Raw genomic sequence first — 26496 nt, 5'->3', positions numbered from 1 at the left:
CATGTATAATTCAATGAGTGTTAACACAAGATCTACCTTGATTACAGTGGGAGCACTGGGAGCGCTTGTTGGTTCTCTGCATCTGAAGAGCCTGGAGGTGCTGCTGGCTGGTCCAACACCAGCTCCATTTTCAGCCATAACACGGAACTCATACTCATTGCCCTCAGTAAGTTTGGTCACACGGTGCCTTAACTCTGTAATGGGCCTCTTGGAGGAGACCTTAAGCCAGCGCAAGCTCTTCTTCTCTCTCCTCTCTAGGATGTAGCATTTAATCTCATTGCCTCCGTCTGACCGTGGCCTGGTCCAACACAGCGTTATGCTGTCTCCAGTAACATGGGTGGCATCTGGTGTACCAGGGGCATCAGGAACAGCTGAGTAACAGAACAAAAATATAATTTTTTTAAAGTAATATCTTTGAATGGTGGAAAGCATTTCTTCCATTAGTGCTTATGTTCAATAGAAAATTCAGATTACTTTTAAGAGTTTCCCAAGAAGTCAGACAGACAGCACTGAGTAACTTTACTTACTGTATTGCATCTTCGCAATTATAGGATCAGAGTCCAGTGGTTTTCCGACACCAAACTTGTTGACAGCAGAGATTCTGAACTGGTACTCATTGCCTTTGATGAGGTTGGTGGCATTATAAGAGCAAGCTTCACACTTGGAGGTGACCAAGGCCCAAGTGATCCTGGATGTCTCCCTTTTCTCCACCACATAGTGAGAAATGGCAGCACAGCCATCGTTCTCTGGTGGGCTCCACCACACAGTGCACTTCTCAGCTGTGATGCCTGTGAAACGGATTGGGCCCTCGACGGGTCCAGGGGTATCTGCAAGGAAACAGTTGATTGAGGAGACTTGTTACGGTAAAAACATTTGTATCACTTGTGTCAACAGAAACAGATTTGTCTAAAACAGCGTTTTTTAACAGATATTATAACAAATTGCACACATTTACAAACCTTGGACTCTAACGTTAATGTCAGCTTTCCTGGTTCCAGAGCTATTTTTGGCCTCTACAGTGTAAATTCCACGGTGGTTCCTGTTAGAATCGCGAATAAACAGACTACTGGTGCCAATGCCAGTAGTAATCTCAATGTCAATCATAGTCCTCTTGTCGATCTCTTTACCCTCCTTGTACCAAAGAACCTGTGGGACTGGACGTCCGGTGATTTTGCAGCTGAGACTGACGTTATCTCCAGCCCTCAGGGTGAGCACCTGGTCTGGAGACCACTCAATCTCAGGAGCAACTGGAGATGCAGACAAAAAAATTATGAATCAGCATCAAGTAAGATGTGATTAATTAAAAAACAATCAACGATTTGCGTTCTTCTAACATGTTTTTATATTAAAAATACTTACTGCTCTCATCCTTGGTCATTATGTATCCAGAGGAGTTGGATGGTGGGCTGACTGTGCCAACAGCATTCCTGGCAATCACTCTGAACTCAATTCTTTCTCCAGGTGAGAGACCAGTTACAGTGAACTGGGTCTCACTGATATCAGTGAAGTTGCACCGTAGCCATTTGCCTCTGCCTTGACGCCTCTCCACACTATAGGCTACAATTTTGCTTCCACCATCCCTCTTGGGAATGTCCCATTGGAGGGTGACTGAGTCTCTGGTTACATCAATGCAGACTGGGGTACCGGGTGGATCTAATTGAGGGAAGAAAGCAATTAATCCATAATAATTTAGATGTAAAGAGTAACTAAATAGGACAAAATAAAAGAATCATAATGTCTAAACTGTAAATACAAAACAACTACTAAATATAGACCGATGTACTGAGCAACGTCTACTTACCAACAGGGGAGATAGCGAGTGCATGTTTGCTCTGCTCACTGCAAGGGCTGAGTCCGGCATTGTTCTCTGCATAGACTCTAAAGGAGTACTCCAGACCCTCCACAAGACCAATTATCCTGTACTCTCTGTTAGAGATGGTTGTGGAATTCACTTTCTGCCATAAGAGGCTGTTCCTGTCCTTCTTCTCGACATGATAACCTAAGACTGGGGAACCCCCGTCAAAATCTGGGGCATCCCACTTTATTGACATACCATCACTGGTGATGTTGTAGGCAACTGGTTTTCCTGGAGGACCTGGAGGTTTGTACTGGTGCTGGGCAACAACATCTGAAGAGATGAGTGGCTCACTGACCCCATACTTATTTTCTGCACGGACTCTGAACTGGTACTGAGTTCCTTTGACCAGGTTAGGAATCTTAAAGGTAGTCCTGACAACACTGGAGCAGACCATCTTCCAGTTGGCCTGGGAGGTTTCACGTTTCTCCACACTGTAGCAGGTGATCTCGCCACCTCCATCTTCCTTCGGCTCATCCCAGGAGATAATAATACTCTGAGCTTTTATCTCGTCAAAACGGATGGGGCCAGTAGGGACTGAAGGGGGTCCCAGAGTGATCACATTGATGTCAAAGTAGTTCTTAATGACTCTGTTATCCAGAACCAAGGTGTATTGTCCAGCATGTTCTTTCTTAACCCCTCTGACTGTAACTGAAGTCTTGTTGTCAGTGGTCCTAAAGCGAATCTTCTCACTTTCCTTTAGTGGGAAATTATCCTTTAGCCAGCTGATTGTAGGTCTTGGTTTTCCCTTGAATGGTAACTCAATATGGATGTTTTGACCTATACGAACAGCAAGCTCTCCATTGGGATAATCATTCAGTTTGGCTTCAGGTGGAATGATGAGGTCCATCACTGTGATCGGACCAATTTGGGAGAAGTCACTGTTGCCTTTCTCATTCTTTGCAAACACTCTGAAATCCAGGATAGCATTTTCCTTGAGTCCCGTCACTTCACAGCTGCACCGCTTGCATTTAGCAGCTAAAGTCCATTTGACTTCATCCTGGGCTCTCTTCTCAATGATGTAGTCAGTGATGTGGCTGCCACCATCGTGGTCAGGTCTGCTCCACTGAAGGGTGACAGAGTTCTTTGTGGAGTCCACCATTATTAGGTCTTTAACAGCTCCTGGAGTTTCAGTTGCTCGGACAGCATCAGTGGTTTCACAAGGGTCACCCACACCAAACTCATTTTGAGCAGACACACGGAAGAAGTAAGCTATATCTTCCTCCAGCCCTGACACCTTGTAACTTGTATTTAAACACTCATCAGTAATCACTTGATAAGCTTTCATAGTGGAGGCCTTCTTTTCGACAATGTAATTAGTCACAGGGGAGCCACCATCTATGAGCGGAGGCTCCCAGCTTAGTGTCAGCTTTCCTCTTGTGACATTCTTTATCATCAGTTTCTGGCAGGTGGATGGACTGTCCAGAACCTTGAGGGAAACAGTAACTATCTTAGGTTCTCCAACACCATTCTCAATTTCCAGCACATACTTTCCACAGTCATCACGGGTGACCTTGGGGATGAGGAGTGTGGTAGCTCTTTCAGTGCTTGTGACTGTGTAGCGGTTATCACCAGCCATGTTACGGTCACCACGGCGCCAGGTGACATTTGGTGTAGGACGACCCTTCAGGGGGATAAAGACTTCCACATCACGGCCAGCCTTTGCTGTGTATTGAGTTGTCATAGCAACATCCAAGTCCAGATCAGCCTCCTCTGTTGGACACAAATGTCATACAAAGATGGAAAAGAATATTAATTTTGATTTTATTATTGATTCGTCTCAAGACTAATATCTTGTACTATAAAGGGAACTATATCAATACTAACCTAAAATATCTTTGGCTTGCACAGGCTGGTACATTTTGATGTCTTCTCCTTTGCCTTTACAGTTGACAGCAGATACTCTGAAGAAGTAGTAGATGCCAGGTTTGAGGTGGGACACGACATACTCACATGTCTTGACTTGTGGGTTGGTAATCACCCATTCTTTGTCCTCTGTATTCATCTGCTCTAAAATATAGTGTGTAATTTCGCTGCCACCATCATAGACGGGCTTCTCCCATCCAAGTGTGATAGATGTCTTTGTAGAGTCAACCACACGCAGCTTAGTGGGTTCACCTGGTAGATCTGGAGAAGAAAAAAGGAAAATGTAAACAATAAAGGAATTCCTCAAATGCTGACGAGATGAGGATAACAGCAAATTAAAGTCTTATATACCTATTGGGTCATAGGCTTTATAGAGCTCAGAAGGTTCAGAGTAGTTCCCTGCTCCAGCCTTGTTGACAGCACACACTCTGTACTGGTACTCATTGTTCTCCACCAGGTTAGCCACTTTCTGCCTGGTGTCTCTGATAGTGCCCTTCACCACCTTGATAAAAAAAAATGGATGTATTAAAGCTAACATCTCCTATTCATTGGTAGATTTTCTTTATGCTTGAACTTTTTAGATTTGGGGCAGCAAACAAACCTTGAACCATTGCAGACTCCTCTTCTCCCTTTTCTCTAGATAGTAGCCATCAATATCACTGCCTCCGTCCAACGCTGGTCTTTCCCAGGTCACTGTCATGGTAGACTTAGTGATCATAGTAACTTTAGGCTTAGATGGCTCGCTGGGAGGTACTGTGCAAAATAAAAACGATAAGGTTAAAGCTTTTAAGTTTACCATTGTAATTTACCACTGTCTATAATGAAAGTTGATATATTTTCAAACATGAGAGCAAGAGAGAGAGAGAGAGGGAGAGATACACCTCATCAGTCACATATGGGGTGACTGATGAGGTGACTTTATTCTATTTGCTTACCAAATGCATTCTTGGCAATAATGGGCTCAGACTCCAGTGGCTCTCCAATGCCATACTTGTTGACTCCACGGACTCTAAAGATGTACTCATTGCCCATTATGAGTCTGGGCACATTCACAATGCAGTCAACCAGTTTCTCTGAGACAATCGACCACATTACCCTGCTGGTCTCCCGCTTTTCTACAATGTAATGTGTCACCATGGCACCACCTTCATCAGCAGGTGGTGACCACATGATGGTGATGTTGTCAGCTGTCACCTTCTTAAACTGAATCTCTCCAGCAGGTGGGCCTGGCTTATCTGATTAGACAAGGAAAACATTTGACTCAGGGTGTATACTGCATATATGATACATGTTATACAATGAAAAATAAATATTAAATAAATACCTTGAATGAGCAGCCTGACAATGGCACATGAAGATCCGAGGGAGTTCTTCACCTTGACTTCATAGGTTCCAGAGTTAAGACGAGTTGTTTCCTTCACGAACACACTTGTGGACTCGAAAGTGTGTTTAAAAGAGAGCTGAGAAGTAGGCTTAAGCTCTCTGCCATCTTTAAACCACTCAATACTGGGAGCAGGTTTGGCTCTTATATTAAATTTGAGTTCCACATTAGAGCCAGCCTTGTGCTTGACCTCATTAAGATACTCCTGAGGTATTTCAATCTCTGGGGCACCTGGACCAGAGATGGTAAAACAAGTCAGGATGTAGAATATGTAGGGTGTGGAATAAATATCTTAGAATACAAGACAATGCATAATTGCAGAAAAAAATACACAAATATAACCCAACATGAAAAGACCTACCATAAGTGTCCACACATGTGGCTGGCCCCACAGTGATAGACGGATTGCTCACTGAACCAACTGCATTCTTTGCCATGACTCGGAACTCATATGTTTCATCCTGGGTGAGGCCAGTAACAATGAAGCGGGTGTCTGTGATATTGGTGAGGTTAGCTTTAGACCATTTGGGGCTAACACCCTCTCTCTTCTCAATGATGTAACCAGTTATTGGGGATCCACCATCATAGTCAGGCTTCTGCCAGGCCAGACTAATGGAGTTCTTAGTGATGTCAGTTATACGCAAGTATAGGGGTGGCTCTATAGGAAGATACAGTGAGAATGATTTTAATAAATATTGCAGAAAATCTTAAGTCAAAGAATTTTTCATGCATTTTATCGACTATAAACTCACCGCAGGCATCAATAGCCAATACAGCATCAGAAATCTTGCTGAAGGCACTAATTCCAGCAGAGTTTTCTGCTGCTACCTTGAACTCATAAATAAGTCCAGCATTTATGTTGGTGACTTTAAAGTGTGTAGCACGGATCACTGTTTTGTTGACTCGCTGCCAAAGGATGCTGTTTTTGTCTTTCATTTGGAGATGGTAACCAAACACATGGCTGCCTCCATCTGACTTTGGCTCCTTCCATGCAACGGTAATGCTTTCCCTGGTTACAGCAGTAATTTCTGGAGTTGATGGCACATCTGGTATAGCTGGAGGACAAGAGGCAGAGTTTGAGAATTTTGGCATGCTCACATAGTGAAGGTGTAAAGAATGAGTAGCAAAATTATTACGTTTATGTATAATAATAAGAAAAGCAAAAACTTCTTACTGTAAGGAAGACTGACAGCGACAGCTGGGGAGTCAATATGTTCACTGATTCCATATCTGTTCTCTGCCCTAATTCTGAATTGGTACTCCAGGCCAGTGGTCAGCTTCATAATTTTCATGGTGCAACGGGCCACAGCTGAAGACACGTCCATCCAGTTGGCTGTAGTTGTCTCTCGCTTCTGGATGATGTAGTTGGTGATGGGACTGCCACCATCATATGCTGGTGGGAGCCACTTTAAGCTTACACTGTCTTCTGTGACATCATACAGCTCCACTGGTCCAAGTGGGACACTGGGGCGGTCAAGAACCACAATATTTACAAAGGACTTGGTGGTTCCACTGGAGTTGGAGGCAATAATATCATAGCGGCCTGAGTCTCCTGCAATGCTCTCACGCACACTAATCTTGATGCTGTCAGGAGTGACTTCTGAGTTAAACCTCATTGTTGATTTGAGCAGCACATTATCCTTGGACAGAGTCACTTTAGGTAAAGGCCGGCCTGTCAATGGAATCTCACATTTTAGGGTAGATCCAGCTCTAACATATACTGTATTGTGGGGGAAGTCCTTCATGTTGATCTCAGGAGATTCTAGAACAGAAAAGTACCAAAAAGAGTTACAACAGGAGAAATTAGGTGTAGTCTCTACTAATTGCATGGCATGTTTTGATTATTATAACAAGCTTGTAGTTTACCAAGCTGGTCTTTGACCACTACAGGAGTAATCATTTCCTTAGCATCACTGAATCCAGCATAGTTCTCAGCTCTGATTCTGAAGAAGTACTCCGCATTCTCCCTCAGACCAGACACTGTGAAGTGGATGGACTTTGTTGTACCACATTTAACCCACTTCTCTTGTCCATTCTCCAGTGCTTCTACCAGGTAGCTAGTAATTCTGCTGCCTCCATCATGTTCTGGCTTGGCCCAAGCCAAGGACACACTTTCCTTGGTCACATCCGTTACACCCAGTTTTGGTGGTGGACTTGGTTTTTCTGGAGAAAGAAAATATGTCTTTCAATTAAAACAAATTTTGATATATATTTATCTATAAAAATTAAAAAAAATACCAACTCAGGATTTAATACCTGTGATCTTGGTCCCCTCTTTGGTCTCAGCAGGAACACCAATACCATATTCATTCTCGCCTGTCACTCTGAAGTAGTAGACTTCTCCCTCCTGCAGGTCTGCCACCTTGTATGTCAGTCTGTGGCATGTGTCAGTCAATCTAGTCCAGCCTTTCTTGCTAGCCTCACGGTAATCAATAAGGTAATTCTTGACTGGTCCTCCTCCCTCAATCTCAGGAGTATCCCAGGTTATAGTAGCAGAGGTCTTTGTGACTTCCTTGACCTCTATATGACTAGGAGGCCCAGGTGAGTCCAAAACACGGACAATGAGCGTCAAGGAGGAGGTACCAGCTACATTGGATAGAGTGACAGTGTATTTTCCAGAGTCATTCCGAGTTGCTTTTTCTAAGGTGATGGAAGTAAAGGTATCTGTGGTGTCAATTACAGCGCGAACTCTAAGGTCTACATCAGGCTTAGCCCAAGTAACACTAGGGATGGGTTTGCCTTTGAAAGGAACTTTCATTGTGAAAGAGCTTCCATCCTTTACAATAAGAGTCTTTCTCATTTCATTGCTAACATCAAAGGTTGGCTCCTCCTCTCTTTCTTTGGCAACTTGTTTGTCTGACTCAGGACTGGGCTCACTCACTCCAATCTTGTTAATGGATTTGACAACAAACACATATTCAGTTCCAGGTGATAATCCCACCACTGTAAATTCTGTGTTTTTGGTGTTCTGTACTCCAACAATCCATTCATCATCTAATGTCTTCCTGTATTCTACTCTGTAACCAGTCACAGGTGCTCCACCATCAAAAAGTGGCTTATTCCATGACAGGGTGACTGTAGTCTTTGTGGAGTCAATTATCCTAGGCTTAGCTGGAGGTGAGGGTAAAAACTGTGGGTCTTCTGCCCTGGTGAGTGGGCAAGGAGTGCTAGGAGCACTGAGGCCAGCAGTATTCTCTGCAAAAACTCTGTATTCGTACTCACAGCCCTCGCGAAGGTGTGAAGCTTTCACTCTAAGGTCATAAACAGGTTTCTTGTTGACACGGCACCAGCGGAGGCCAGTCTTCTCTCGCTTCTCAATTACATAGCCAGCAATACTGCTGCCACCATCAGAAACAGGTCTTTCCCAGCAAATGGTCATTGCCTCACTTGTAACAGAGGTGACCTGGACATTAGTGGGAGCTGAAGGGACAGTGAATGGATCAGTGGCCTTTGTTGGCTCACTCTCCAGGCTTTCACCATCTCCATATTTGTTGACTCCCCTAACTCGGAAGATGTACTCATTTCCTTTGAGCAGTTTAGTCACTTTGCAGGTAGTTGCCTTCATGTCACCATAGACAAGAGTCCAGGCAAGACGACTGGTCTCACGTTTCTCAACAATGTAGTGCATAATTTCAGCACCACCATTTTCCTGAGGTGGTCCCCATGACAGGGTGCATTTCTCTGCTGTGAGACCAGAAACTGTTAAAGGTCCTGATGCAGGTCCAGGTCTGTCCAGAACCTTACAGTTGATAGCCACAGATCTGGTTCCAGCTACATTGTGCAGAGTTAGAACATACTGTCCAGAGTCCCTTCTGATAGCATCTTTGACAATGAGCGTGGTTGTGAAGTTAGTGGATGTGATTTCACATCTAGCCTTGGCCTCAATCTCCTTACCATCCTTAGACCATGAAACAACTGGGAGTGGACGCCCAGTAATTTCGGCATCAATTCTAATGATTTCTCCAGCCTTAATGACAACCAACTGTCTGAATTTATCTTCCAGTATAATGGTGGGAGGATCTACATCATCTTTGACAGTGACGGGTCCAGTGCTTTCTGAAGGAGCACTCAATTGCTCTGCAGAATTTTTAGCAATAACACGGAAATCATATCGGACATCTTCTGTGAGACCAGTGACATCGAAGTAAGTGTCTTGAACATTGGTGAAGTTGCATTTCAGCCAGCGACCATTGGGAAGCTCTTGACGCTCAACAATGTAGCCAGTAATTTTTGCACTGCCATCATATTCAGGTCTTTCCCAAAAAAGAGAAACTGAATTTCTAGTGATGTTTGTGACTCTAAGGTTATGTGGAGATTCACATGGATCCCTGGCTGCCACAGGGTCACTTGCCCTAGTGCATGGACCAATTCCAGCAATATTCTCAGCATACACTCTGAACTGATACAACAGACCTTCTTCCATTCCTGTCATCTTAAACTGGTTCTCAGTCACCAGACCTCTGTTGACCTTGGTCCACAAGATGCTGCTTTGGTCTTTGCTTTCAATGTGATAACCAATAACAGGACTTCCACCATCACTTGCAGGTCTGCCCCATACCACGAGCATCCCAGTTTTGGTGGCATGGACAACATGAAGTTGGGTTGGAGGGCCAGGAGGCTCAAATGGATACTGAGCAACAACAGGAGCAGAATCTATGGCAGGACTCTTCCCATAACGGTTCTCAGCTGCAATGCGGAACTGGTACTCTGTCCCCTGAGTAAGTCGAGAAACCTTTATTGATGTTCTGGCCACTGTGGCTGACACGATTTGCCATGTTGTAGTAGTAGTGTCTCTCTTCTCAACTACATAGTTGTTAATCTGACAACCACCATCATAGGTTGGAGGATCCCAAGACAGAGAAATAAAGTCAGCGCTCACCTCATCAACCTTAATGTTACTAGGTGGTCCAGGTTTATCCAGGATTATAACAGAGATTTCAGCTGACTTGGTACCAACTGAGTTAGTCAGGGTAATCACATACTTCCCTACATCCTCCTTCGTGGCATCCTTGATGACAATCTTAGATGAGGTTTTTGAATTGAGAACATTTACCCTGGTTGTCTGCTTAAGCACTTGGCCATCCTTCTTCCAGCACACCTCAGGCTGTGGTCTGCTTTTGAAGGGAACGTCAATCTTCAAATCATCTCCTGCTTTTACACTGTATGTGGTGAATAACAGGTTGATGATGGGCTCCATCGTGATGTCCCTTACCACCACAGGAGTAGCCAGAGGCTTAGCATCGCTTCTACCCTTATCATTCACAGCAGTTACCCTGAAGGAGTATTCCTCTCCAGTTGTGAGTCCATCAATGGTAGCTTCAAGTGCTTTGACTTCACTGCACACCGTCCATTTGTCATCTCCCTTGGGCTGCATCTCCACAATATAGTTTGTAATCTTACTGCCTCCATCATGATCAGGTTTCTCCCAAGAGAGTGTAACAGCATGACGAGTAATGTCAACAACCACAATCTTACCAGGAGGCAGAGGAGGCTCAGACACCTTAACTTGATCTGTGGATGCAGGCAGACCTACTCCGAGTTCATTCACAGCTAACACACGGAAATAGTATCGGCCTCCTTCCTGCAGGTCTGAAATAATGTAGGAGTTTCTGACGCAGTTAGTGCAAACACTGGTGAAAGCCATTCTCTTCTGTTCTCTCTTCTCCACTATATAATGTGATATCTTAGCCCCACCATCAATTAGAGGAGGCTCCCAGGAGAGAGAGACAGAATTTCTTTTAACATCCTTAACTCCGAGGTTAGTAGGAGCACTAGGAGAATCCAGAACTCTGACGTTGATAAAGGCTGATTTAGAGCCACTGAGGTTTTCAAGGGTCAGCACATATTTGCCAGTGTCAAATCTGTCAACATTCTCAATCACCAGCATTGTGTAAGAGCTTGTGACTTCTATCTGGGCACGTTCATTTAGAGTGCCATCAGCCTTTGACCATCTGACTTCAGGCTCAGGCTTCCCTCTGGTTGTCACAAACAGACGCAAGGTAGCAGAGGCACGGACGTTGACCATCTTTCTTAGGTCACAATCTAGTTCAATTTCAGGAGCCTCCAGCTTCTCTGCAGCAATCACAGAACAAGGCAAATCTACATGTTCTCCTACTCCCTCACAATTAACAGCACTTATGCGGAAGTTGTATTCCGCATTCTCCTTAAGTTTCTTTACTGTGTAGTTAGTGGCTTGGACGCCAGTGTGTGGTGTGCTAATGATCCATTCATCATCTGTTGCCTCTTTCATTTCAATAATATACCCAGTGATCTGTGCACCACCATCATATATAGGCCTGGACCATGAAAGGGAAACTGTGGTACTTGAATGGTCAGTGACCTTTGGATTATTTGGGGGTCCAGGTGGATAAGTGGCATCACAGGCCTTGATGTACGGAGTTGGTGCACTAGGCTTTCCTACACCAGCAGCATTTTCAGCCGAAACCCTGAATTCATATGAGTGGCCCTCTGTGAGACCAGTGCATCTGAATCGCAGGTCATTCAGCCTCTTCTTGTTGCATTTACTCCATCTGATACCATCTTTATCACGTTTTTCAAGGACATATCCCTCAATCTCTGCACCTCCATTATCATTGGGCCTCTCCCAGGAAAGCACCATGGAGTCCCTAGTGATGGCACCGACCTCAAGGTTTGAGGGGGCACTGGGAGTGGTGAAAGGGTTACGAGCAACAACAGCTTCTGATTCTAAAGGCTCGCCAACACCATATTTATTTACAGCAGTAACTCGAAAGATATATTCATTGCCAGGCAATAGTTTTGTGATTTTGTGGCTGATTGCCTGAATCTTGGGCTCAACCATAGTCCATGACAAACGACTAGTCTCTCTCTTCTCAATGATATAGTGAGAGATGCCAGCTCCTCCGTCATGTGAGGGATGATTCCAATGCAGATAACATTTCTCAGCTGTGACCCCTTTGACTTCTAGAGGTCCATCTGGAGGCCCAGGTCTATCCAGAACTTTGACATTAACTGGGATCATCTTGACTCCTCCCACATTAATAAGCTTGAGGACAAAGTGGCCACCATCCACTCTGATGCAATCCTTGACTGTCAGGATGGTACGTGTAAGGGTAGTCTTGATTTCCATTCTTGGTGTGGCTTTGTCAATCTCTTTTCCATCCTTTAACCAAATGACCTCAGGCAAAGGTTTTCCAGTATAGTCAGCATCAATGACAAATGTCTCACCTGCGTGAACAATAGTCATATCCTTGAATTTCGAATCCATGGTGGCTGCTGGAGCCTCAATTTCATCTTTGGCAGTAATTTCCCCTGTGCTCTGAGAGGGTTGGCTCAAAATCCCAGCACCATTTCTGGCAATGACCCTGAACTCATACACACAGTCTTCAGTCAGACCAGTAAGTGTAAATTGTGTATCAATGATGTTAGTGAAGCTGGCCTTCATCCAGCGGGTGTCTGGGTGCTTCCTTCTCTCAATCACATAGCCAGTAATTGCACTCCCTCCATCATACTGGGGCTTGGTCCACTGGAGTGTCACATGGTTTCTGGTGATTTCAATAGGCTCAGGAGTTCCTGGTGAGTCACAAGGGTCCCTTGCTACTGTGCTCTCAGACAGCTTGCTAGCTGGGCTGAGACCAGCAATGTTTTCAGCATAAACCCTGAATTCATACTCAATACCTTCTTCAAGTTCTGTAGTTCTGAAACGTGTGTCTGGGATTAGAAGCTTGTTTAATTTAGTCCACAAGAGGCTATTCTTTTCTTTTCTCTCAAGGTGATAGCCAAGAATTGGACTGCCCCCATTGTTGGTAGGAGGTTTCCACTCAACGACCATGCTATCCTTGGTTACAGAAGAAATGACTGGTGTTCCTGGGGCCACAGGCTCACTAAATGGATACTGAGCAATAACAGCAGGAGAGACAATTGCAGAACTCTTCCCGTATCTATTTTCAGCTGACACTCTGAATTGATATTCAACACCAGTCTTCAACTTGGTGACTTTGATGGTTGTCCTGGCAATAGTAGCAGAAACAATCTGCCATGCTGTGGTGGTAGTATCTCTCTTCTCCACGATGTAATTATTGATGGGACAGCCTCCGGTATACTCTGGTGGCTCCCAAGAGAGAGTGACATAATTAGAGCTCACCTCTTCTATCTTTACAGGGCCCGTGGGTGGCCCAGGCTTATCAAGAATAATAACAGTAATCTCCTCTGTAGCTGTTCCAATGCTACTGGTGGCTGTGACAGTGTATTTGCCAGAGTCGTCCTTATTTGCATCTTTGATGTACAGCTTAGTGCATGACAATGTGCTGGAAACATTAATTCTTGTTGTCTCTTTAAGAGCTTGTCCATCCTTCTTCCATTCAACCTTGGGAACAGGTCGTCCAATCACTGGAATCTCAATCTTCAAATCCTCACCGTGCTGTAAACTATAAGTGTTAAATTGAATCTTGAATTTGGGTTCAATGGTTATATCTTTAGCAGTGACTGGCGCAGCCAAAGGTCTAGGGTCACTCTTGCCCTTCTCATTGAAGGCTAAGATTCGAAATAGGTACTCATGCCCTGCACTGAGGCCTGTGACAGTGCCTTCACAAGTTTTGCATGTGGCAGCTACCACCCATTCCTCTGAGCCAACAGGCTGCATCTCAATGTAGTAACCAATTATTCTGCTACCTCCATCATGATCTGGCTTCTCCCAGGAGAGTGAAGCAGTTGTTTTTGTCACTTCGGTCAATGTGACCTTACCCACAGGCAGGGGGGGCTCAGATGTTTTTACTGATTCTTCTGTCTCAGCTGGCTGTCCCACACCAAACTCATTCTCTGCTAAGACTCTGAAATAATATATAGTTCCCTCTGTCAGGCCAGTTATACGATAGCTTGTCTTTGTGCACTTGTTGTCCACATTAGAGTAAACCTTCCTTGTGGACTCCCTCTTTTCAACAAGGTAATTCTTGATTCTTGCACCACCATCAATAAGAGGAGGCTCCCAGGTCAGAGTCACACTTTCCCTCTTGATGTCTGTTACTGTTAGGTTTAAAGGAGCCCCTGGAGTGTCTAGCACCTTAACGGAAACAAAAGCTGATTTGGTGCCAGCACTGTTTTCTAAATTGAGCACGTACTTTCCAGCATCATATTTGTCACAGATTTCAATTGAGAGCTGTGTGTAATCTTCACCAGTCTCAACCTGAACTTTACTGGGTAACTCTCCATCCTCTTTGGCCCAGTTTATCTCAGGAGTAGGACGGCCTTTGAATGGAATGCAGACTCTCATCGAGCCTCCTGCACGGACAACTATTCCCTTCCTGAGCTCTGAATCCAGAATCACTTCTGGAGGGTCAATTTTATCCATAGGTTTGACGACTCCCTGAATCTCAGTGGGCTCACCAACACCCACCTTGTTGATGGCACAAATGCGGACTTTGTATTCTTGGTGTTCAATCAACTTTTTGATAGTAAACTTGGTAGCATTGACTCCACAAGGTGGGGTGCATATGGCCCATTCCTCCTCATCAGCCTTGGTTATTTCCACAGCGTAGCCTTGAATCTCACAGCCACCATCATAGATAGGTCTGTGCCAAGCCAGACTAATGGAGTCTCTAGTAGTGTCTACCACATGGACATTGGTGGGACAGCCTGGCTCGAAGGTGGGGTCACATGCCTTAAGATAGGTTGTCGATGGACTTGGCTGGCCCACTCCAGCTGCATTCTCAGCAGATATCCTGAATTCGTATTCATGGTCCTCAGTCAGTCCTGTTACTCTGAAACGCAAGTCTGTCACTCTGCGTTTGTTGCACTTGGTCCACCTCACTCCTGCTCTGTCTCTCTTCTCAACAATGTAGCCAACAATGTCACTGCCTCCTGATGTCTCAGGACGGTTCCAACATACAGTCATAGAATCCCTGGTGATATTTGTGATCTCAAGATCCTGAGGTGCTCCAGGTGGAACAAATGGATTTCTCATGATAACTGGTGCTGATTCAAGTGGCTCACCTGTGCCATATTTGTTGACAGCCATGACTCTGAAGATGTACTCATTTCCCTTCAGTAGTTTTGTAACTTTAAACATGGTAGCTTTACAATCACTGCAGACCACAGTCCATGCCAAGCGGCTAGTTTCTCTTTTCTGAATGATGTAGTGAGAAATGCTGGCGCCTCCGTCATGCCTGGGTGGCAGCCACGACAGTGAGCATTTTTCCTCAGTAACATTGCTGATAGTAAGAGGTCCTTCTGAAGGCCCTGGTCTGTCCAGAACCTTCACACTGAAGGGGATAGTCTTACTTCCTGCCACATTTGTGAGAACCAGAGTATACTGTCCACCATCAACTCTGATAGCATCCTTTACAACAAGCAAAGCTTTAAAATCTGTGTTTCTGATCTCCGCTCTTGCTGAGTTTTCAACTTCAAGATTCCCCTTGAACCACTGAGCAGTTGGAATAGGCTTTCCTTCCACACTGGCCTCAAGATTGAATGTCTCTCCTGCATTTATAACAATGGTCTGGTTGTACATAGGATCTGTCTCACTCTTAGGTGGTACAACTTCATCCTTAGCAGTTATGGATCCTGTGCTCTCAGAGGGCTTGCTAACGGCACCTGCAGCATTCTTTGCAATTACTCTGAAGTCATATTTGCTATCTTCTGTGAGGCCAGTAACTGTGAATTCGTGTTCAATGATGTTTGTGAAGCTAGCCTTCATCCATTTTCCTTCAGGAAGATCACGTTTCTCTACTAGATAACCTGTAACTAAACTCCCACCATCGTATGCCGGGGGGTTCCACTTGAGTTTCACTGAGTGCCTGGTCACAATCACAGCCTCAGGACGGCTAGGAGGATCACATGGATCACGGGCAACATAAACCTCAGACACTTTGCTACATTCACCAATGCCAACAATATTCTCTGCATAGACTCTATACTCATACTCAATGCCTTCCTCGAGTGGAGTAGATTTGAATCTACAATCTTGGATGAGCATTTTGTTTATCTTTGTCCAGAGGATACTGTTCCTTTCTTTTCTTTCCAAATGGTAGCCCAAGATGGCACTGCCACCATCACTTGGGGGTTTATGCCACTCAACTACCATGTAGTCTTTAGTGTATGAAGAAACAAATGGTGTTCCTGGTGGTCCTGGCTCCTGGAATGGATACTGTGCCACAACAGGCTGTGAATCAATTGCATAGCTCTTTCCATATCTATTTTCAGCATAGATTCTGAACTGGTACTCAGTGCCTGTCTTCAGATTGCTGACTTTTAGAGTGGTTCTAGCCACAGTGGCAGACACAACCGACCAGTTTGTTGTGGTTGTGTCTTTCTTCTCCACCACATAGTTTGAGATTGGACAACCACCTGTGTATGTAGGAGGTTCCCAGCTGAGGGTGATGCTCTCAGCACTGATATCCTCCAACTTTACAGGGCCTGTGGGTGGGCCTGGTTTGTCCAAGGTGATCACCTCTACAGTGGCATCCTTTGAACCAAGGTCATTGGAGACACCGATAGTGTACATACCTCCATCTTCTCTGGTAGCATCCTTTATGGTAAGAGTGGTAGTTTGTGCTGAGTCGGTGACATTGACTCTGGTAGTCTGCTTAAGGGCTACGCCATCTTTGGTCCAGGTGATAATTGGTTTAGGGTGACCAGCGACCGGGACCTCTAACTTGAGGTCATACCCCACCTGGACACTGTAAGAACTTGCCTTGGGTCTAACAGCAGGTTCAATAACAAGGTCCTTTGCTACAACAGAATGAGCCAACTGTCGTGGGTCACTTTTGCCCTTGTCATTTACAGCAACAACTCTGAACTGGTACTCCTCTCCCTTGAGAAGGTTTGTCACTAATGTTTCCAGTGCTTTCACACTAGCACATATAGACCAAGCTTCACTGTCCTTGGGAGCTAGTTCAACTTCATAGTGGGTGATTCTACTACCACCGTCATGCAGAGGCTTTTCCCAAGTTAAAGTTACAGTGCTGTGAGTAACATCAACAACACTGACCTTGCCAGGTGGCTGAGGTTTCTCAGATATCTTAACTGGTTCTATAGTTTTAGCAGGGAGACCCACACCATATTCATTCTCAGCCAATACTCTAAAGAAAAAGATTCCACCCTCTGGAAGAGGTTCAACTTTCCATGACATCTTGTTGCATGTCGTGATGGGAGAGTACACTTTCCTGGTGCTCTCACGCTTTTCAACAATATAGTGCTTAATCTTTGAGCCACCATCCAGATGTGGAGGCTCCCATGTGAGAGTGACAGAATTCTTGGTAATCTCTTTCACCACGAAGTTAGTTGGTGGACTAGGGGAGTCCAGCACTCTGACACTTATGAAGACTGATTTTACTCCACTAGCATTCTCAGCAGTCAGGGTGTACTTGCCACTATCAAATCTGTCAACATTCTCAATGACAAGTGATGCATAGTTGCCTGTATTGTCAATCTGAGCAGTCTCCTTAATCTCACCATCAGCCTTGCCCCATTTCACCTCTGGAGCTGGACGACCCCTTACAGGAACAAACAATCTGAGCGTACTTGCTGCTCTGATGTTGATCATCTTTCTCATATCTACATCAAGATCAAGATCAGGTGCTTCAAGTTTCTCCTCCAAAAGAATTTTTCCAGGAACATCAGCATGCTCACCAACACCAACCTTGTTGATTGCACACACTCTAAATTGGTACTCATGCTTTTCCAGAAGTTTTTTCACAGTATATTTTGTGTCCATGATTCCAGTTGGTGGAGTACACATAAACCACTCATCAGATGCACCATTACATGCCTCTACAATGTAAGACTGAACCTCGCAGCCACCATCATAGATGGGTTTGCCCCATGTTAGAGAAACAGTGGATCTAGATGTGTCTACCACCTTGGGGTTGTTTGGTGGGCCTGGTTTGAAGACAGGATCCAGTGCTTTGTAGTACACTGTTGGTGCACTAGGCATGCCAACACCTGCAGCATTCTCAGCAGCAACTCTGAATTCATAGCTATGGTTTTCAAGAAGCCCGGTAACTCTAAAGCGCAGCTCACTAATATTGCGCTTGTTGCATCTAGTCCATCGCACACCATCCTTGTCACGTTTCTCAACAATGTATCCCTGGATTGGGCTGCCACCATCATTAGTTGGTCTCTCCCAGGTCACCACCATAGAGTCTTTGGTGATTGTGGAAACTTCCACATTTGTTGGTGGGTTGGGAGTGACAAATGGATTCCTGGCAACCATTGGCTCAGATTCCAGTGGCTCTCCAACTCCATATTTGTTAACAGGAATCACTCTGAAAATATATTCATTACCAGGAAGTAATTTGGTGATCTTCAAGTTCAGTGTCTGAACTTTTGGTTCAACTACAGTCCAAACCAATCTGCTGGTTTCCCTCCTCTCAACAATATAATGGGAAACATCACTTCCTCCGTCTTGCAAGGGAGGTTTCCAGGAAATTGAGCATTTTTCATTAGTGACACCATAAATGGATATAGGGCCTTCGGGTGCACCAGGTCTATCTAAAACCTTAACATTAATGTTAACAGATTTCTCTCCTCCAACATTCTTTACTAGAAGTATGTACTGACCTCCATCAACACGGATGGCTTCTTTAACAACAAGACAAGCTGTAAAATCTGTGTTCTTAAGCTCTAAGCGAGCTGCTTCGGTGATCTCCTGGCCCTCTTTCAGCCAATGAATTGTGGGTACAGGTTTACCGTAAACAGCAGCCTCAAGTTTAAATGTCTCTCCAGCATTAACTACCACAGTTTGGGAGTATTTAACTTCCAAGTCAATTTTGGGTGGATCCACCTCATCCTTGGCAGTGATGGCTCCAGTAGAATCAGATGGCTGGCTAAAAACACCTGCTGCATTTTTGGCAATGACACGGAATTCATAAGTCTGATTCTCAATAAGTCCTGTGACAACAAATTCTGTTTCAGTGATGTTAGTGAAACTGGCCTTCATCCAGCGACCAGCTCCCTCCTTCTTCTCAATAACATAACCTGTGATCTTGATTCCACCATCATATTGGGGTTTTGTCCATCTTAGTGTCACTTGGTTCCGTGTTACAATGACAGCTTCTGGTTTTCCTGGTCTGTCACAAGGATCTCGGGCAACTTGTATTTCACTCACTTTGCTGGCTTTGCTGAGGCCAACAATGTTCTCAGCATAAACTCTGAACTCATATTCAATACCCTCCTCCAGGCCAATAACCTTGAATCTAGTTTCTGGGACAAGTTGTTTGTTCTGTTTCACCCACAATATATTGTTTCTCTCTTTTAGCTCTAAATGGTATCCCAAAATCTTGCTTCCACCATCATTGCTGGGTTTTTCCCATACAACCACCATACTTTCCTTGGTGGTTGACTGAACGGTAACAGAACGTGGTGAACTAGGAACCTCAAAAGGATACTGAGCAACAATAGTATCAGATAACAGGGCTGAAGATTTGCCATATCTGTTCTCTGCAGCAATCCTGAATTGGTACTCAGATCCAGTTTTCAGACGTGCTGCCTTGATAGTGGTTCTGGCTACTGTAGCTGACACAATCTGCCAGTTTGTGGTAGATGTGTCTCTCTTCTCAACGATGTAATTATTGATGGCACAACCGCCATCATACTGAGGTGGATCCCAGGACAGGATCACGCTATCAGCAGTGACCTCATCTAGCTTAATTGGGCCAGTTGGAGGGCCAGGCTTATCTAAAACAATAACACTGATATCTGTAGATGCCTCTCCAGCTGTGTTAGTAAGTTTGACAGTATATGTTCCCACATCATCTCTGCAAGCCTCCTTAATAACCAGGAGAAGATTTTTGTCTGTGGCATCTGCATTCACTCTTGTCGTCTCTTTGAGAGCAACACCATCTTTGAGCCAAGTTGCTGTAGCCTTGGGATGGGCAGCATATGGTACATCTATTTTCAGATCATCCCCTGCTAGCACACTAAATGTGCTGAAAAGAAGTTTGAAGGTTGGTGAGATGACCAGATCCTTGGCAACCACAGGCACATTGAGAGGGCGGGGGTCACTGACTCCCTTTTCATTAATGGATGAAATACGGAATGTATACTCCTCTCCCTGTGTAAGGCCAGTAACATGAGCTTCATTGCTTTTTACAACCATAACCTGGGTCCACTTCTCACTGCCTTTTCCCTGCATCTCAACTATATAGCCAGTGATTCTGCTTCCACCGTCATGGTCAGGCTTTTCCCAACTTAATGTGACACTTTTGCTGGTAACTTCACGGAGAGACACTTTGCCTGGGGGAAGAGGCCTCTCTGATGCTTTAATTGGTTCAAGAGTCTCTACTGGGAGGCCAATGCCATATTCATTCTCAGCCAAAATTCTAAAGAAGTACATCTTTCCCTCCTCTAGGTCTCCAACTTTCCAACTTGACTTATGGCAGCTGGCACACACAGTTGAATAAGCCTTTCTGGTTGATTCACGCTTCTCCACGATGTAATTGCGGACTCTGGAACCACCATCAATGACAGGAGCATCCCAAGCAAGAGAAACTGAATCTCTAGTGACCTCCCTGACAATCAGATTCTGAGGTGCTCCAGGACTGTCTAGCACTCTGACATTAACAAAGGCTGTCTTACTTCCTGAGGCATTCTCTACAGTCACAATGTATTTACCCCCATCAAATCTGTCAACATTCTCTACCTGAAGAGTGGTGAATGATGAGGTGATTTCAATGTTAGCTTTATCTAGAGATTCCCCATGCTCTCTAGACCATTTTATTTCAGGTGCTGGTCTTCCCTTGATAGGGACAAAAAGTCTGAGTGTGCTGCAGGCTCTGATGCAGACCACCTTACGTAGTTCTGCTCCAAGTTCAATTTCTGGAGGAACTAGTCTGTCTTCAGACTTGGGTGTTCCAGGAACAGCTGCAGGCTCTCCCACTCCTTCACAATTAGTTGCAGAAATATTGATTTTATACTCTTGGTTTTCCCTCAAATTGGTGATGGTGAAAGAAGTGGCAGTCCAACCATTCTTGGGAGTGTGAATTGTCCATTCATCCTCCTCAGGCAGGCAGGTCTCCACTATGTAACCAGTGATTTCTGAACCACCATCATAGACAGGCTTGTTCCATGCAAGTGTGATAGAAGACTTGGTTGTGTCCAGCACTCTGGGGTTCCCTGGAGGTCCAGGTTGGAAGATGGTGTCAATGGCTTTGTAGAATGGACTGGAAGGACTGGGCTGACTTAGCCCAGCATTATTCTCAGCAAGAACTCTGAATTCATATTCATGCCCTGGTGTGAGGCCTGAGACTTTGAATCGCAAGTCAGTTACAGTCCTCTTGTTGCACTTCACCCAGCGCAGGCCAGTTTTGTCCCGTCTTTCAATTATGTATGTGTTTATTCTACTGCCACCATCATGTTCAGGGCGATCCCAGCAGACAACCATAGAATCCTTGGTGATTATGGTGACTTCAGGTTGCTGTGGTGGGTCACTGGGTACATAGGGGTTGGCACAGATGACAGGTTCTGACTCCACAGGTTCACCCACACCATACTTGTTAACAGCCATAACTCTGAAAATGTATTCATTGCCCTTTAGAAGCTTGGTGACCTTGAACCTATTAGCTTGAAGGTCTGTGGCCACATTTGTCCAAGCCAACCTGCTGGTCTCTCGTCTCTGAATGATAAAGTACTCAATCTTGGCACCACCATCATGTGTTGGATGGAGCCAATTAAGGACACATTTCTCAGCAGTGACATCTGTTACAGTGAGGGAGTTGGGAGGTCCTGGTCTATCTAACACCTTGACATTGTATATGAACTTAGCAAAGCCACCAGGATTGCTGGCAATCAAAGTGAAAGCACCACCATCCCTCCTGAGCGAATCTTTGTTTGTTAAAGTTGTGTGGAACTCGGATGTTTTTATCTCAATTTTGGCTGTATCCTCAAGCTCCTTTCCTTCTTTGGTCCATACCAGAGATGGGATTGGCCTTCCAGTTACACTGGCTTCCAACTTGAATACCTCTCCTGCCATGACAACAACAGTGCTGCTATATGATGCATCTACATCAAGCCGGGGCTCTTCAATGTCATCTCTGCACAAGATTGCTTCAGATGACTGGGATGGAGCACTAACAGCACCAGCTGAGTTCCTAGCAAACACACGGAATTCATAGGTTGCATCTTCAGTTAGACCACTGACTGTGTAGATAGTTTCCAGAATGTTGTTGAAGTTTGCTTTGAGCCAACGTCCATTGGGCATCTCCCTCCTCTCTACGGTGTATCCAGTAATAGAAAATCCTCCATCTCCCTCTGGCTTGGTCCATGACAAGGTCACTTCATGCCTAGTAATATTTAGTGCTACTGGCCTGCCTGGTGGATCAACTGGGTCCAAAGCATACATGGGCTCAGAGGGTTTGCTGGCTTTGCTGAGACCAGCCATATTTTCAGCAATAACACGGTGTTCATATGCAATTCCATCAATAAGGCCCGTTGATTTAAACAGATTTCCAACAACAAGGGCTTTGCTGATCCTCTGCCACAGAATACTGTTTTTCTCTTTCCTTTCCACATGATAGCCCAGAATGGCACTACCTCCATCAGAGGATGGCTCATTCCAACTAAGGGTCATAGCATCCTTGTTGAAAGAGGTGACCACGGGAGTGCCAGGCTGGCTTGGTACATCAAATGGATAGACAGCTACCACTGGTTCAGAGATAATGCTTGGTCCAATCCCATATCTGTTCTGGGCCTTGATGCGGAACTGATACTGAGTTCCTGTAGTGAGTCTGGCTGCCTTAAATGTGGTGCGGATGACTGTAGCTGCCAGCTCTACCCATGAAGTACCAGTGGTCTCCCGCATCTCAACAATATAGTTGTTAATAGGAACACCTCCATCATTTTCTGGTGGGTCCCAGGACATCAGCACATAATCACATGAAATTTCTTCCAGCTTAATAGGACCAGTTGGAGGTCCAGGAATGTCATGAACCAGGATTGTGATTGTCTCTGTCATTGCCCCCAGCATGTTTTTACCAGTCATAGAATACTGGCCTCCATCTTTCTTTTTTATCTCACTGATGTTGAGAATAGTTGATGTTGGTGTGGTTTCAATGTTGAGTCTTTGTGTCTCCTTGAGCACTGTATCTCCTTTCTTCCATGAAACCACAGGCCTTGGTTTGCCCAACACTGGAATCTCCACCTTCAACCGATCTCCTGCCTTAGCAATGATCGTTTTCTGGTAGACCCCACGCAGGTCAAATGAAGGAGCAGAAGTCTGCTCTTTGATAACAGCTGGTCTGCTCTCACGGGGATCACTCCTGCCTGATGCATTGACTGCCATTATACGGAAGGTATATTCAGCACCCTCAATTAGATCTGTAACAGTATAATCCAGAGCCTTAATGGTGGCCACATGGACCCACTGATCAGTGTCCTTCTTTTGAGCCTCAATGACATACCCAGTGATCAAGCTGCCACCATCATGCAAAGGCTTGGTCCATGCAAGGCTGGCACTATCAGAGGTAACATCGGTGACATACAAATTTTCTGGGGCAGAGGGGGCCTGGGATACCCTGATTGGCTCTGGGGTTTCAGCTGGCTCACCCACACCCAGGTCATTCTCAGCTGAGACACGGAAATAGTAGTAAGCTCCCTCCTCGAGGTCTGGAATCTTGAAGGAACACTTCTGCCATGTGGTGCTAAGCACTGTGTAGGCCTTCTTAGTGGCTGCTCTTTTCTCAATAATGTAGTTACGAATCTTAGAACCACCGTCAATAATGGGAATTTCCCACTGTAGGGTGATGCTGTTCTTCGTGATCTCTCTAGGTTTGAGATTGACTGGTGGTCCCGGTGTATCCAGAACTTTCACATTAACAAACCCAGTCTTCTTTCCAGCAACATTCTCTAGAGAAAGGTGGTATTTTCCAGCATCATATCTTGTGCAGTCAGGAATAACCAGAAGAGTGTACGACTCTGTGTTGTCAATATGTGCACGTGTTTTCAGGTTAGCATCATCTTTACTCCATGTGACTTCAGGGACAGGACGACCCTTGATAGGAACAAACATACGGATTGAAGCACGAACTCTAACTACCAGAGTTCTTCTGAGTTCAGCATCCAGCTCAAAGTCTGGCAACATCTCCTGGTCCACCAATTCAGTCACTTTCTCAACCTCTGCAGGCTCGCCTATTCCCTCAGAGTTTACAGCACTAACCCTGAAGTGGTATTTGCCTCCTTTTTGTAGTTTACCAATCACGTATTCTGAAGCTTTCAGTGGGTACTGTGTCTCTGTCTCCCAATCATCATGTCCTTCCTTTTTATATTCAACAATGTAGCCCTCTACTTCAAGACCACCATCATAGTGGGGTCGGCCCCAGGTGAATGTGGCTGAGGTTTTGGTGGTTTCTGTAATTCTAGGGTTGGATGGGGGACCGGGTGGATCTAATAAACACAAAAACAAAATATGGTAACAAAGTTAATATAGGTAATTATGTATTTGACAAAGCTTGATTTGTATTTTCTAACTCTCCTGCATTGCAGTTTTACAGTTTTAAAATACAATTCACATTGCCGTGAGAACATTGCTGTGAGTTTTACTTACACACAATATCTTTTGTCATGACAGGGCGCGATGGTTCACTTGGCTCCCCAAATCCAGCCTTGTTCTCAGCAGTGACTCTAAACTCGTACTCTACTCCCTCACTCAGGCCTTGCACCTTAAACCGCAGGTCAGGGATAGTCCGCTTACAGGCTCTGACCCATCTCAGTCCTTTTCTCTCTTTCCTCTCAACACAGTATCCCCTAATGTCACTTCCCCCATCTCGTACTGGTCTCTTCCATGAAATGGTGACAGCATTCCTACTAACATTATCAATCTCTGGGGTTGAGGGCGGACCTGGTGGTGCTGGGGAAACAGAAACAGGAAGGACAAATCAAATCAAATCAAATCAAATCACTTTGACTGTCACATCACATGTGCAGGTACATTGGTACAGCACATGCGAGTGAAATTCTTGTGTGCGAACTTCACAAGCAACAGAGTTGTGCAAAATACAATAACATAAACAGGCAAAATATATGAATGGCTAAATCTGAAACTAATAAATATGTGTACAATATATAATAGTATATGTAAAAAAAAAATTTTCTGGATGTGTACACTACTATTAGACATGTCTATTAGCTATATTTTTATTTTAAAGGATCTGCAAGATCCTATAGATAAGTTGCTTTTATTGTTTAATTATTAATACACAGATATAAACCACATAAAAAATATAAACTTACAGAAACTATCAACCATTTTGACTGGAGCAGACTGGGTTGAATCTCCTGTGCCATACTGGTTCACAGCAGACACTCTGAAAATGTATTCATTGCCTTTAATCAGTTTGCTGACTACGTGTCTGCAATCCATGACATTTTCAGCTAGCTTGGTCCACTGTAGTCGGCTGGTTTCTCTCTTCTCAAGGATGTAGGATTTGATAGTAGAGCCTCCATCCTCCTCTGGTGGAAGCCAGGTCAGGGTACACTTTTCGGCTGAAATGTTACTGGCTTCAACTGGGCCTGGAGGTCCAGGAACATCTAAGACCTTCACCTTAACATGTTCTTCCTTAATGCCAAAGGGGTTGCTGGCAGTGATAGTGTACTCCCCTGTGTTCTTCCGACTTGCGTACTTAATAGCCAGAGTAGAGGAGGTTGGGGTACTGGTGATGGTGACAATGTCAGAAGTCTTCAACTCACGTCCTCCCTTGGACCACGCTGCAGTAGGTGGAGGTTTGCCCACAATTTTAGAAGCTGAGATTACAATTGTGTCTCCTGCTCTGATGGCTATACCATCTTTCATTTCTGGGTCAATAGTGATGGTTGGGGGCTCTGTAGAGATGACAAAAAAAAGTTGTATTTTGCATTGTAGACAGTTGTTGACATTTTAAACGTTCAACAACTCAAAATTTCAAACTTTTGACAAATATTTTTAAGTCCTAACTGTACATATATACATAAAGGGGGGGGGGGGGAATCAATAATCTACAGTCAACTCCAAAACTAGTCAAACTGTTTACTACTTAGCTCACCATATTCATCCTTGCAGGTCAAAAGCGGAGTAGGCTCTGAAGGAATACTGATGGCACCTGCAGCATTCCTAGCTCTGACTCTAAATTCATACTGGGATCCTTCAGTCAGGTCAGTGACGGTAAAAGCACAGCCCTGAATGTTGACATGATTTGCTTTCATCCAGGCCTTACCACTGGCCTCAAGTTTCTCTATGATATAACCAGTAAGCTTGTAGCCACCGTCATATTTGGGAGCTGTCCACATCAGAGTGACTGTGCTCCTGGTGACACTGATTACTTCAGGCTTGCCAGGAGGATCTGACATGACACAAAAGAGAAGACGGTTGTAAAGCATTTCAAAAAGAGACATGGTTGCCATAGCTCAGGTAACAAGTACTGTAAACAGTACATAGTTGAATAAGCAAAAAAAA

The 26496-nt window shown here is 44.7% G+C and overlaps 1 protein-coding gene across 1 annotated transcript in view; it reads right to left on the bottom strand.

Moving 5' to 3' along the window:
• The window catches only part of ttn.2 (titin, tandem duplicate 2), a 224471-nt gene that overhangs the window by 21355 nt on the left and 176620 nt on the right, over positions 1–26496 (bottom strand). Inside the window, exons 208-225 of the mRNA XM_013915325.1 lie at positions 26087–26383; positions 25299–25886; positions 24613–24915; positions 7359–24452; positions 6969–7265; positions 6277–6864; positions 5855–6157; positions 5464–5760; positions 5046–5333; positions 4657–4956; positions 4323–4474; positions 4073–4223; positions 3683–3982; positions 1802–3568; positions 1360–1653; positions 960–1247; positions 528–827; positions 37–371 (exon numbers count right to left, since the gene is read on the bottom strand). Coding sequence (XP_013770779.1) covers positions 37–371; positions 528–827; positions 960–1247; positions 1360–1653; positions 1802–3568; positions 3683–3982; positions 4073–4223; positions 4323–4474; positions 4657–4956; positions 5046–5333; positions 5464–5760; positions 5855–6157; positions 6277–6864; positions 6969–7265; positions 7359–24452; positions 24613–24915; positions 25299–25886; positions 26087–26383 — 23942 coding nt within the window. The remainder of the gene's footprint in view (positions 1–36; positions 372–527; positions 828–959; positions 1248–1359; positions 1654–1801; positions 3569–3682; positions 3983–4072; positions 4224–4322; positions 4475–4656; positions 4957–5045; positions 5334–5463; positions 5761–5854; positions 6158–6276; positions 6865–6968; positions 7266–7358; positions 24453–24612; positions 24916–25298; positions 25887–26086; positions 26384–26496) is intronic.

The sequence above is a fragment of the Pundamilia nyererei genome, unplaced genomic scaffold, assembly GCF_000239375.1.
Source record: "Pundamilia nyererei isolate P.nyererei 1_Seehausen unplaced genomic scaffold, PunNye1.0 scaffold00287, whole genome shotgun sequence".
NCBI lineage: Eukaryota > Metazoa > Chordata > Actinopteri > Cichliformes > Cichlidae > Pundamilia > Pundamilia nyererei.
This window is presented reverse-complemented; position numbering and strand designations above follow the sequence as displayed.